Source organism: Lissotriton helveticus, chromosome 11 (genome assembly GCF_964261635.1).
Source record: "Lissotriton helveticus chromosome 11, aLisHel1.1, whole genome shotgun sequence".
NCBI classification, from domain to species: Eukaryota; Metazoa; Chordata; class Amphibia; order Caudata; family Salamandridae; genus Lissotriton; species Lissotriton helveticus.
This window is the reverse complement of record NC_136072.1, coordinates 330,207,405-330,222,125: the sequence shown is the minus strand read 5'-3', so window position 1 is coordinate 330,222,125 and position 14,721 is coordinate 330,207,405. Positions and strand designations below refer to the sequence as shown.

The window sequence follows — 14,721 nt, the reverse complement described above, 5'->3', positions numbered from 1 at the left end:
AGCTCTGTCTTGGATGAAGAGTTTCCTCTCGGGCCGCTCTCAAGAAATTAGGTTGGGCTCCCATAAATCCATCTCTAGGGAGCTCACCAGGGGTGTGCCACAGGGCTCATGCCTAAGCCCCACATTATTTAATGTGTATGTGGCCCCCCTGGCTGACTTAGTGAGGTCCTTTGTGTTTATCCCGGTGTCCTACGCCGACGACACCCAACTTCTGTTCCCTTTTAAAACCTTTTCTCCTGCTTTACAAAAATCTTTTGCAAAAGGCATGAGGGCTATATCAAAGTGGATGGCAGAGAACTGCCTACAATGCAATGTTGCCAAAACAGAGGTATTATTGTTTGGGGATGCGGTGACACTATGGTCTGATGAGTGGTGGCCTCTTGAACTGGGACCTGCCCCCATCCCAAAGCAGACCATAAAAAACTTGGGAGTGTTATTTGATCAATCCCTGGCATTTAAAGATCATGTCAACCAAGTTGCCGGTACATGCTTTGGGGTCATTGGACTGCTGAGAAGGGTGTTTCCCTATCTTCCGGATCATCACAGAAAGACCTTAGTCCAGGCTCTGGTTATCAGTAGATTGGACTACTGTAATGGCCTTCTTTTGTCAACTAATGAAGGCCAATTTAATAAACTACAAGTAGTCCAAAATACGGCGGCGAGGTTAGTCCTGAATGTTCCATCTAGGACTCCCCCCCCGACCTTTACTAGCTGAACTCCACTGGCTACCAGTGCGGCAACGCACTAAGTTTAAAATTTTGTGTACTATTCACAAATGCCTGATAGGAAAGGGCCCAAAATATCTCACTACGGCCTTTCTACCCTATGTCCCAGGTCGCTCTCTACGCTCCAGCAATCTCCAGCTCCTACAGGTTCCTAAAATAAAAAAAACTCGTCAAGGAGGCCGGGCTTTGGCGCACGCTGGACCTGTCCTCTGGAATTCCCTTCCCCTCCCATTAAAACACATTACTAATCACCTCTCTTTCCGAAAAACCCTTAAAACCCACCTTTTTTCTAGTAGCTAATCACTCCCGACGACCCAGTAACTTCTGGCACTGACTTGGTATAATATCTGTTTCTTTGTATGGCAAAAGCGCAGAGATACCCCTTCGGGGGTTTATTCAGGCGCTATAGAAGCACATAAATAAATAAATAAATGTACACTGGAAATCGGTATTTTACCACCCAATAGGATTGGGTGGTAAATACCGACTCCTAAAGGGCCTGTGGCACTCTTTGAAGTGCCCCCTACATCCTGATTTACAGAATCGGTAAAATTACCGATTTGGTATTTTACCGATTCTGTATATTTACCGATTCTGTAAATAAGATGCCCCCTACATGCCAAATCAGCCGTTTACCGACCGGTAAATGGCGACCTACGTCTGGCCCCTATATCTAAGTAAGGGGTGCATACACCACCTTACACAGGCTGATGTAGCAGACCTGTTGTGTCATTTTGAGTGGTCTCTCAGGGGTGGCATAATACATGCTGCAGCCCCTGAGAGGCCTCTGGGGTACCTATGTCCTGGGTATATATGATACCATATACTAGGGACTTATAAGGGTACCCCAGAATCCAATCTGTGGTGTACCTAAAGTACATGCAATCATTTTAGAGAGGAAGCAGCTAGGCTGGGGCCCTGGATAGCAGGGTCCCAGCCAGACTAAAGTAGAAAAACAGTAAAACATCAGCAAAAAAGTGGGGCTAACTATAAGAAGCAGATCCTAATTTCCTACAACTGCTTTTATATTTTGAAGAGCTCAACTGTGGTCAGCTCCCTGACACCATCGCCAGCTTTTCCTAAGCCGAGAGAACTACATAATGGTCTTAACTTTGATTTAGAGAGAAAACTTTGGCCAGCTAGGACTCCCTGGCATATTGAAACACGGAGAAGATGAAAAATCAATGTGCGCATCAAAGACTTGATCCATGTTTCCTAATTTTATTTTTAGCCAAACCATTCATAAAGATGGAGCTTACCAAATGATCACACAGCACTATTGAGAAACAATGAATGATATCACCAATTATCACTGAGGTGGTACCAACAGACAGACATCCACAACTTTGATCTCAAGCTCCTGGGTGGTAGTCTGAGAGAAAAAGGCCTTCAAAGCAGAATGAAGGCAGTAGAAAGGGGCAAAGGAGCTCACCCGTCAACCCCACAACCTGCATCCAGACCTAGCTAGGCCGCTATTGTGAGGCCCGGGCTCGCTTTCCGCTGCAGCTGAATACAGCCATTCACTCTTCCTCATGCTCCCATTAGGACAAGTGACTCGAAATTACAAGGTACTACACCTTGCCTGCAGAACAGCTGAATCCTCAAACCTGTAGACTGGATATCAGTTCTACTGTTCAGTCATACATGGTTTGCCTGGGCTCACCAAAGCCCACCAGAGTAAACAATTGGAAGAGACTCCAGAGTATTTAGAAAATAACAGTTTGTGGTCCCTTACGATCTGCCCCTCCCCATGCCTCCACAACGTACGAGCCTGACTGCCTCACCACTGCAGGCTCAGAGAAAGGCACAAAGCACTGGTGGCAGGGGTGTGTGGCTAGGAGAGCCAACAAAATCCCCCCAAAAATGAAACCAACCGGCAACCAGAGCAGGAAACAGCTGTAAAGAAGCCGGCAGCCGAGGTAGCTGGCCAGGGAAGTGAGAGCGGGAAACAACCTTTACAACGCAACTTTTACAACGCACTACCATTACAACAAAACTTTTACAACGCAACATCCATTACATCGCATGCCATTACAACGCAACCATTACAACGCATGTCATTACAACGCATAACATTACAACGCATAGTACCCTTACACTATCCAACACTTACCCTACTGTTGCACCCCCTGGAGTTAGAATAGTAATTTTTACCCCTACACTATCCAACAATTACCCTACTGTTGCACCCCCCTGGAGTTAGAATAGTAATTTTTATCCCTACACTATCCAACACTTACCCTACTGTTGCACCCCCCTGGAGTTATAATAGTAATTTTTACCCCTACACTATCCAATACTTACCATACATGCAATGTAATGTTATACGTTGTAATGGTATGCGTTGTAAAGGTAGTATGCGTTGTAATGGAATGCATTGTAAAGGTAGTTTTTAAAAATTCGTTGTATTGCATGCGTTGTAAAGGTATGCGTTGTAAAAGTATGCGTTGTAACGTCATACATCCGTGAGAGCAGAAGTAGACCCCCTCCCTCTCAGTGCTCCCTCCAACTCCCAGAGGGGCCACAACCGCAGAGGCACTGCGGAGCGGCAACGAAGCACCCACCTCACCCCCCCATGCTCACTCTCATCAGCTCTCGCAAAGCAGCAGCAACTGTTTTGGCGGTCCTCGTGCTCTGGTTCCGATGCTCCGGCGGCCTCTCCTCGCCTCGCCTCTGGCCTCTCCTCTCCTCGCCTCGTCTCGCACGGATCCTCAACGACAGCGGGTGTCACATGCGTGCGCAATCCTTCTCATCCTAGCTTTAACAAACTTGTTCGAAATTATTGCTGTCGAGTATATGTAAATCTGGGAGGCTGTTATAGTGACAGGTAAACAGAGCTGAGCACAATTTCCATTTAAAACAAGCATTTACAATGCAATGGTTTCGCCTTTTGAAAAGTTTGAGCTATTGGCATTGTAAATCACAATTTTTATTTATGTGTTGGTTTTGAAAATAAATAAATAAATGGCATTGTCATTTACAATGCCAATAGCTTAATCTCTCGCAAATGCGAGACCTATAGCATTTGCAATGCAATATGTCGCGTATTTACGGTAGTTTGAGCTAATGATATTGCAGATAACAATGCGTTTTATTTATGTTTCAAAAACCAAAACATAAATAAAAGGTCTCTCACACTGCTGTCTCTCTCACACTGCTGTCTCTCACACACTGCTGCCTCTCACACACCATGCTCTCCCACACACCATGCTCTCCCACACACCATGCTCTCCCTAGAAGACTCACACTGCTGCCTCTCACACACCATGCTCTCCCACACACCATGCTCTCCCTAGAAGACTGACACTGCTTTGTGCTGGATAGTGCGAGTTGATAGCCTGTAGCTATAGGAACTGGTTACTTTTAGATAGGGAGCAGATGTAGCGATCTGATAGGTCTGCTTGCGCAGTTAATTGTTGGCTACAGAAAACTGTAAGGAGGGGGGGTGGAGATGGTATGGCCAGAGTGTATAATCATGGCACTTAAAGTACTGGACAAACTGTGATTGAGTCAGTGTCGACGGGAAGCATGAATCGGGCAGAGCAATTATTTTTGTGCAGAGCGGGACATCACGCAACCCACCCCTGCAAACGACACCATGCACAATTAAGCTATTTTACGTTTTGGCTACAAAAAAGAGGGCCCTGCCATCTACATGTTAACAGCTGTTTTGTATGTAATAGGAGCATGTAGAAAACACTTAGTTTATTTTGTTAGTCTCCTGAAAAAATGCCTTGTATCCCAACGACATGATCACCAGTATCACAATTTTGAGAAAGGCATAACCTTATACAGCCATAACCAACAAACTTATAAAACATCATTATCAGCAACAAAACACCAACTATCCTTACACTTCTTTTACTTACCATAATACAAAAAGAACGATAGGATCTTGTAAACCAGGGAGACGAGGTGTAAAACCCGATTTGTACTGGGAGGCCAAACTAGCTGCAGAAAACCCAACATACGGCTATACATTACGTAATACAGATATTCTAAATCTAACAGGCATATTTCGAAACAAATTCCATTTTAATGCAGATGACTACTACTTATATCTGGTGCATGTGGCGTTGTTAACTTTTCAACTAGGAAGGAAATACGAAGTAGCACAGGCCTGTACAGTTTAATCGGATGCCTTTCAGTTTGGAGCACGCTCATTGTACAAATCTGAACCGTTAACCTTTCCCTATTTGGCCAAGCAAAATGAATTCAGCAGGTGGTCTAGCCCTGGCCTGGTGTTCGGTTATGGGTTGGGGCATAGGCCATGTCGGGTTCTATAGAAACCGTTGGTCCTTACCTAAGTGAGGAACAGGAGGCCCCAAGGGCTTCAATGAGCAGTCTTCTCTTGTGCTCCATTATAAGAGCCATGTATTTGGTATGACACAACTATCCTACTGGTCGTGGTTGCACGCATAGATTGAATGAACGTGCCGAGTAGCCAATAAGAAAGCTTATCACCGTCATCGGTGTCCGGGGACTCACACTTGTTCGTGTGAATGTAGGTCACGATAGGTACTCACCCAGCAGATTACGAGCCTTCATGGGGAGGGTGAGCTCTGTACACATCTTCCCCTCCACACGGACAGCGGGAGGGGGGATGGGAACGGTCAGCGGGAGGGGGCGGGAACACGAACAGCTGGAGGGGGGGCAGGAACGGGAACACGAACAGCGGGAGGGGGCGGGAACGGACAGCGGGAGGGGGGCGGGAACACGAACAGCGGGAGGGGGGGCAGGAACACGGACAGCGGGAGGGGGGGGCAGGAACGGGCACACGGACAGCGGGAGGGGAGCGGGAACGGACAGCGGGACATCCCGCAACCCACCCCTGCAAGCGACACGTTAAAAATGGGCAACACAAACATTAAAAAAAAAAAAAAACATCCGCCCACCGCCGCATGACGTGCTAAAAGGGGCAGGATGAGAAAAACATCGCCGGAACGCCCACGAATCGCCTCGGACCATGACGGACAGATCTCACTTCCAATGGCTAGCCTCCATTTATGGAGCTAGCCAATGGAAGTGATAGGCTTGACAAAGGCACCATACTCTTCTCAAAAGTTTTCGCCTGTGCGAACGCTGCTGCGCAGCGGATGCCAGGCGAAACCTAAAAAGTATGGATACTGCAATGGGAACGGGTCAGTGACTTCGGAGGCGAAATCAAAGGCGTGGCAACTATTCAATGAACTTTTACCATCCAATAACTACATATAAAATAATTCACACCTCACCTCAACTGAAAAATAAATTAAAGTTGAACTAATCCGTGGGAAATGCACTATTTTATGTTATGAAACCTCTATTGGTTAATGCGAATAACAACCAGCAGCCCATAGAATTGAATCCGGTTTGGTGCAGCAGAGAAAAGTGACTTCTGTATATTCAGTGCTCTGAGGTCCCTGAAAACACTGCGAATGAGTAACTCATTTTAAACGTGCATTACACCGAGTATAATCAAGGGTGCCATGAATTGCACATCTGAATTAATGATAAAGATGAAAAGTGCCTCTAAAGTATAGATTTCAAGAATGCGAAAATTACACCTAGTGTAAATTTTGTGTACAGTCCGTGAACATTACGGACACGTGGTCGCCCTAACACGTAGCACCGACCAGATTGGGCTTGGGGGCGCCATGACCGAGTTTGGGAGGTACGCCACAAGCAGCATGCGATCCATAAACTGACGGAGTCTCGCCGTGAAAACCAAACAAGCACTGGCTAACCACAGAGGTCTGGCTTTAATGTGCTGAGGTATGCAAACACAGATATGCACCACTGTGCACACACTATATGTGCCATGTTACTGCTCAACCAGCCTCTTAAGTCTTAACATTTTTTACTTCCCTAAACTTCCGGTTTGCTCAGTGGCACTGGAAAAATAATCTGTGCATGTCCGTGTTTACATTAAAGTCAGACCTCCACATTTTGCCAAAACTTGCTTGTATAGGTGTCCTGTCTGAGCAGAGCCGGCCTTTGCTCCAAGAGCGCCGTGGGCAAAATCAAATTTGGCACCAGCACCCTTCAGAATAAAGAGTTTAAACACACGTTTCATTGGCCCCACGTGGTAGGCAGACTCCTGCGCCCTGGGCGGGAGCCCTGCTCGCACATGCCGGAGGCGGACCCTCCTGAGCGCAGCTCAGCTGGCATGCACAAGAGATCCTGAAGATGTGCGGCAGATTAATATCAGCCTAAAACAATACTTATCCGTACACACCGGAAGCCACAGAAGGGGCCACGGGGGCAGGGCCGACACCTGAACTTCGTCTGCGGTTCCCTAACTTAACCGCAGGGACGGGTGTATGGTGTTAGAAAAAACATTAAAGACATTTCGTCTGTTGACATGGCAATCATGGTTACCTTGTAACATGAGGTACACGTCAAAGTGCAAGAAGATTATTAGAATGATGCTATTGCAATACCGATTTCAATCGTGATTTTATAGTGCCAAAGGTTTCTGCTTTATTATGGATTGTAAAGGATTGCTTCGTTGTGGCCAGATTAATTTTATACTAAAAATGTCTCAAGATGGCTTCACAAGGTAAATGCCCGTTCCTGATATCTGCCAACACTAGCACAGCCTTTCATCCTTCTAAGGTCGAAATATAAAGGATATTGAATTGTATCCTACAGTTTAGTATCCCTCGTTATTTACAATCATAGCAAAAAAAGGGGGGGCAGGAACGGGAACACGAACAGCGGGAGGGGGGGCGGGAACGGACAGCGGGAGGGGGGCGGGAACACGAACAGCGGGAGGAGGGGCAGGCACGGGAACACGAACAGCGGGAGGGGGGCAGGAACGGGAACACGGACAGCGGGAGGGGGGTCAGGAACGGGCACAAGCCACAGAAGGGGCCACGGAGGCAGGGCCGACACCTGAACTTCATCTGCGGTTCCCTAACTTAACCGCAGGGACGGGTGTATGTTGTTAGAAAAAACATTAAAGACATTTCGTCTGTTAACATGGCAATCATGGTCTTGTAACACGAGGTACACATCATAGTGCAAGAAGATTATTAGAATGATGCTATTGCAATACGGATTTCAATCGTGATTTTATAGTGCCAAAGGTTTCTGCTTTATTATGGATTGTAAAGGATTGCTTCGTTGTGGCCAGATTAATTTTATACTAAAAATGTCTCAAGATGGCTTCACAAGGTAAATGCCCGTTCCTGATATCTGCCAACACTAGCACAGCCTTTCATCCTTCTAAGGTCGAAATATAAAGGATATTGGATTGTATCCTACAGTTTAGTATCCCTCGTTATTTACAATCATAGCAAAAAAGGGGGGGGCAGGAACGGGAACACGAACAGCAGGAGGGGGGGCGGGAACGGACAGCGGGAGGGGGGGCGGGAACACGAACAGCGGGAGGGGGGGCAGGAAAGGGAACACAAACTACGGGGGGGCAGGAACGGGAACACGGACAGCGGGAGGGGGGGCAGGAACGGGCACACGCACGGACAGCGGGAGGGGAGTGGGAACGGACAGCGGGACATCACGCAACCCACCCCTGCAAAGGACACGTTAAAAATGGCCAACACAAACATTTAAAAAAAACAAAAAAAACACACGCCCACAGCCGCATGACGTGCTAAAAGGGGCAGGATGGAAAAACATCGCCGGAACGCCTACGAATCGCCTCGGACCATGACGGACAGATCTCACTTCCAATGGCTAGCCTCCATTTATGGAGCTAGCCAATGGAAGTGAGAGGCGTGACAAAGGCACCATACTCTTCTCAAAAGTTTTCGCTCTGCGCGAAAGTCTGCTGCACAGCTTTCAGCGAGGCGAAACCTAAAAACCAGATTCTTGTAAAGATTTACTACATGACCCATACCATCATATCTGTTGTGTCGTGCGCGGTAGCAGAGCCGACACAATTGGGGACAATTTACTGGCACCACAGGTGAGTGGGGACTAAATGACGACAGGAGCCGTTTTACTGCTTAACTCTTAGGGTTGGTCTCCGTCGCCCGAACTGGCGTACATCGACATGCCCCTTAACCTTATTCAACACTAGTCACCTGGTTAGCACGCATATTGCGTGGTCGTGACGTCAGGCTGCCACGACATTACAATATCAAAGGAGAGCTCTGGAACCAGGGCCGTTTCTACCATTAGGCAGGACGAGGCCGCCGCCTAGGGCGGCAATAGGGGGAGGGCGGCAAAAAGCATGTTTGAGAAATCCCCGAATGGCTGGCCTTGGACCTCAAAAGGGGGGAAATACAGCACAGTTTGGAGAACGACGCAATGCCCTTTTTCGGTGCCCCTGGAAGTTGCTATCCTCCTTTGCCTGAAGCGTTTATTTTCCCCTCAGCATTTACTAATTGTATTTATCTTTCTGCAGACGGCATTTCTTTCAAATGCAGCCTGCAGTATGAAATCTAAAACATGTTATTAAGCAAATAAGCACCCCTGATCCTGTTCAGTTGTGCAGGCCGGGGCCCTAGCAAATTGTCTTTAATTGCTAATAAGGGTGCCCCATAAGAGCAGGCCTGCCATCAATCAGGCACCCTTATCAGCAACTGAAGGCAGGTTCGCCATTCTATTTGGCAAATGCTATAGGGGGAGAAAATCTGACGACGTATGGGCACTTTTTTTCTCACATTACCAAAGATTGAAAGTTTTGATGGGATTTGGTAACTGGAGCAATAGAAGCTGTCACAGAGAGGGGGCCCTGCCTGCCCCTGACAGATGAGGCTTCAAGGCTGCTCAAACAAAGCAAAGAAAGCCAGAAGCCCCTCTGACAGACAACAAGCACTGACAAAGCCTGTGGACCTGGCTTTGTGCTTACACTGAAATGTCCTTTGTGTATAAAGCGAACCTGGAAAGGAGAATCGTCTTTTTTATTTGTAACCTTATTACATTGCTGCAGCATTATTGTTGGAAGATAATATTATGTATGAATAGGATTGTAATACATTTAAGATTAAATAAAGCATGGGGTTGCTATCTGCTGACCAAGAGACAATTTGTAAGGCCAGTTGTGGGCGTAGAGTACATAGCAAACCAAGAAGGATGAAGCAGGAGAGTCGCACAACGAGGCCAGTAGTGTGCAGAATAGGTCTGTGGGCAGGAGCCACGTCACCGCTTTCGGACAGTCACTGACTGGTTGGTATTGCCATGACAGTGCATTGCATGCACGTTTATCTCATGCCGAAATGTTGCCATTTTTCGGTCCTTCCTGGGCCTACATTGTTGACCTTTGGGCTGCTATGGGCAACTGTCCACCTAAGTTCGACACCTGGGACTAGGATTTGCAGCGGGCAAGTATGAACAAAATCAAGTGGGCCTGGTGTTCGCTATATTTACCTTTGGTGCCTACTTACCTAAGGGTTACAAGAAGGATAGCTACTTTCTTGCTAATTAGCTTTTTCCACCGCAGAGTCTTGAGCAGAGGACCACATGAAATCTTCAGCTTCTCCTTTTGGGCGGGTCAATTAGGATATTTTTTTAGGGTCAAAGTTCCCATGATTGAAGAAGGACAAGATGGCGGCTGCTACTGTTTCCTGAGATGGGTGGGCAGGGGTTCGGGCGGGCCCATTTCGCTTTACTAGCTAAGTCCCACCCTCTCCCCTTCTTCCCAAGGATGGAGCTGTGCTGTAACGCGGCTCAATCGGCAATGAGAGGGGTATAGCTTCAAGACCCAGCCAGGCCATCAGCAAACGTGTGCTGAATCCAAGGCAGGTCTGTGTCCTCCCTTATCTCTCATCTCTAGTGCAGCTCAGTCCCATGCTGGCCTGTTTCTGATGCAGTATACCAAACAGGTTTATTTTCTAGAAATAAAAAATAAAGTTGAGGGCAACGGCGCCCCAAGTATTTCGTTAAAGCCATCCACAGGCCTGATTCCAAGACTCCCTAGTCTGGACTCCACCTCATGCCACTTTCTTCCTCCGCCCTACACTCCCCATCTCCTTATAATACTCTTGCAGGCTCTTTTTCAGCCCTCCCGCTCCCTTTGTCGCTGTTTCCACATTTTTCTCTTCCTCCTCTTTTCTCCCTTTCAGCCTTTCTCATTTCGATCTCTGGGTCAAAGTCTGAAAATGAAAGATAGGTCTCGGTGCCTAAAAAAGAAATGGTCCTCTGAAAGCAGTCTCTCTTCCATCTTTCCTCCAAAAATCACAGAATTCTTCCCACGAGGGATCAGTGGTCTCTTATGTACATGTCTCGGACAGTAACGTTAGATGCTGCCATTGACTATATATAGTACAAGCTGGGCTGTTGGGTGACAGAGGCTTGCACATTTCTGATGTACAGTCGATTATTTTGTAACCACTGGACTAGTATTAGGCCTTCATGCTACACTTGGTTCGCATCAGAGCAAAACATGATTCTCTTGCTGCCTGTGGCACCAAAGTAAACCCAAATGTGTGTGTGTGTATCTGTCAGACTACTGTGCTATAACTGTGGACATCTGAGGATGGCTCTAAAGCACCCCTTGTCCTCCTACCCAAGAAAAACATGAGCCATCTCTTTGTATATCTATCCTGTTTGTATATCTATCATGTTAGTGTTTTTGTTGCAGTACATCTATTCTGTTACTGTTTTTATTGCAGTACTTCTATTCCGTTCGGGTTTTGGTTGCAGTACATCTATTCCGTTAGTGTTTTTATTGCAGTACTTCTATTCCGTTCGGGTTTTTGTTGCAGTAGGGGGTAGTTTGAGTGTGCTTCAGGAATGTATAATGTCAAAAATAAAATCCAAACTTTGTTTTATAGAAGAATGATTGAAAACATATCCAGGCACTGAAAAAAAAAGAAACTCATTTTGATATGGGCCATTTAAAAATGGCATTGCGCCTAGCAGATCTGAGAAGCATTCCAACACCTGTCAATTCTGAGCTGAGGCTCCTCAGCACATGGAGTGTTGTCCTTTGTGTCAAGCCTCAAGACTTTGGAGCTTAGCGTCTGAAGTCAGACTAGGACCTGCAACCCTAGCCCACCCCGTCACCTACATGGTATAAATGAAATATCATTTACATAGTTCACACATTACATGATCTCCTACCCCTACAGAAACAAGCAAGGCGGCCTCTTGGACTAATGTATTTTTATCGTAAATCCGTGAAAAAGCTGCAGCAGGTATCAGCAAATGATTCAACATAGTTAATCGAGCATTCTCTCTTCCAAGGTCTATAAAATAAGGACCATTGACTAATGCTGCTGGATAGTAGTATTATCTCCTGTTTATTGTGCTTTGAAGTCTGTAGAGGGTGCCATGGTCTTCATTAAGAGTGAAGGTGTCAGATGTTTACCCATGGGCCGCATAAGATGCTGTGATTGTGGGGCACCCACATAACTGTATGCTGTCATGCCGGCGTAAGCTAGTCTATATATCTAATGCATTCATTCTTCTAGCCTGGATGACAGGGGGAGAGAGTGATGGTAGTAAAAGGGAGGGGGTGACATTTTTCAATTCTCGCCTAGGGCGGCAAAACACCTAGAAACGGCCCTGTCTGGAACTTGGTGCATCCCCTCGCATAACTGCATTAATAGAATCATTGTGCTAGTATACATTGCCCCCATTCTGTGATAAAACTCCAAGACGTTTTCTGTTTAATTTACACATAAGTAGGGGAATCCTATTATTCGTTGCCTTTAAAAACTATGAGGGGTACCCATTGGCTCCTAAAAACTCCTTATCACCATGACCTTATCCATTTCGTACTAGCAAATAACCATACATTACATGTTTCTCCCTGTCAGACTCCAATGTTACAATCAGAAGTTGTTGGTAAAAGGACAGAATTTAAACTTCTGGACTTTTAATAGGTTAATTATTGCTCTCTTTTCAAATATCTTAATATAGGCGGTCTACCTGCTCTTTTAATCGTTGTTTCAACAATTGCTTTCCTAGTGACATATTTCTTTCTCCTCCTTCTACAGTAGGACTTTTGGTGGACAATCCTCCACTTTCGCCCTTAATCTTGAAGAGTCCTTCAAGCTTGATGCCGCCAGGTGGGAATCCTGCTGGTCCAGCACTGTCACCACTCCTCAGCCCTGTCCTGAGTGATGCTGGAAGCATTCGAGTAGATGAAGAGGAGGAGGCAAGACGGAAGGTAAGGAGAAGCAACATTGGAGGCCGATACTACTTCGTTCACCACTTGCGCCGGGACGCTCCTTGGCTGGAGTCGCTGCGCGCATAATAAATAGACGTAACTTCGTTCATATAAAGTATAATCATTCAGTGAAAATGTCAAATTGGGCTCAAGCGCAGCCTGTAATATGGATGTGGATGAATCAGAAATTGTAATGTTATGTGGAATTCTTCGGAATTCCAAATCATAATAAAATGAATTGAATTGAATTGATTGAAAGACTGTTTCGGAAGGTTCATGAGAATGTCAAGAACTTGTTCTGCAATTACACTCTTTGGTATCCAGATATATATGGATGTTGCCTGTTGGTTAAAGTATTGGAAGGTATTCTAACACACTGCAGAAGTCCCCACTGTAAAAGTCACATTTGCTTTTAGGCACCACGGTTACGGATTACGGCATTAATTTGAAATAATAAGATTTGAACAATAAATGTAAGTATTAGTTTGATCTTTAGCATTTTTGTCGTTTTTGAGAATGTATATGTATCCCATGATTACTCAAAGCCACTTGGGACCATATGTTATTTGATGGTAGCAAAAATATCATTAATTTACAGTATATGAATGGCACTTTATAAAAAAAGTATTTTAAGTACATGCTATAGTAATGGTGTAATAATTATTGTCTAATCAGTCAACTTCCCACCTCCTAACTAAATAGTCACACGAAAATAACCAGAGAACTGCCAGTCCATTATGTTTTTTAGAGTTATAGATCACATAAGCTGACTTCACCCCTTCTATATTTTTTCATACCTCATAGGGAAAGTGATTAATTCTTCTTTTGCAAGAGGAGTACACTTTCCTGTCTGCCCAGTCCTTTGAGCAAAGAAACTGGAAGCGATATGGAACGAATTAACTTATTTTGAATCTCTCCAATTCTGGTGAGGATTATACAGAGTTCTACCAGGAAAGGGCTTCATTTTACGTCCTCTTTTCTTTGATAAATTAAATTTGCTTTTGAAGATATGTGGTTGGGTCCCTTCTCCGTCTGCTAGCCGTCTGGGATCAAAAATGCCTTCCACTGATCACCTGCAGTAATTAAAAACATGTTTATTGGTTTTCTAAACCAATAACATATTACGCTTATGCAAGTGTAGGCATCCACAAATGTATTAAAATGTGAGGGTCACTAATTTAAAAAAAGGCACCAGGAAGTTCAGTCACTGCTATTAATTTCAGTAACTCACACCTTACTTCGGGAATACTCCTCCCCCACCCTCTAACATTTACTGGTCACTGTAACAGGTGGGCGATACACCAGTCCAAACACGGAGATCTACGAAGTACATATATCTCACATAACCTTACATGTTCTCATCACTCCAATCTCTCCCGGAAAAAATACTGCATCAGAGTATCCCATCCGTCTTTGAAAGTACCTTATCCCTGTCCTGTTTGTTTTCATCTTGACGTATACCTCTCTAGCAGTCCGTTCCCCGGGCTGCATAGCCTCTGTACATATTCTGGGCCCAGCTATTACCTACACGCATTATTGTATCTGCAACTTTTGCACAGTGACAGTATTCTTCAAGTTACTGAATTTTTAAAATTGTCTATTAAGCTGAGAAATTGTTTGGACCAATGATGGTATCTTTGTCGATTTGATTATCTTCACTAATGAATTCTCTATGTATGGAATTTGCTGTACTCTGCACTTTTGCATTTTATCGCTCATGTTTTATAACTATTGTGTGTTTTAAAGTGTCTTAAATTGTCTATATTGCACATGTACTTTTATGGTTTGAATCAAAACCGAATAAAGTCTCTTTACTTACTTACTTACTTACTTACTTACCTACCTACACATATTAAGATTTTTTTTTTTAAATGACCTTCTAACCTAGAATATAGTTTGAAACGTACCGTCTCTCTGTCTCGATCACCTCACCAG

The 14,721-nt window shown here is 45.2% G+C and overlaps 1 protein-coding gene across 2 annotated transcripts in view; it reads left to right on the top strand.

Annotated features, from left to right (window-relative positions):
- FARP2 (FERM, ARH/RhoGEF and pleckstrin domain protein 2) overlaps window positions 1-14,721 on the top strand; it is a 1,696,743-nt gene that overhangs the window by 1,236,133 nt on the left and 445,889 nt on the right. For both annotated transcript variants that reach the window (XM_078665691.1, XM_078665692.1), the window contains exon 14: window positions 12,614-12,786. In XM_078665691.1, coding sequence (XP_078521817.1) covers window positions 12,614-12,786 — 173 coding nt within the window. The remainder of the gene's footprint in view (window positions 1-12,613; window positions 12,787-14,721) is intronic.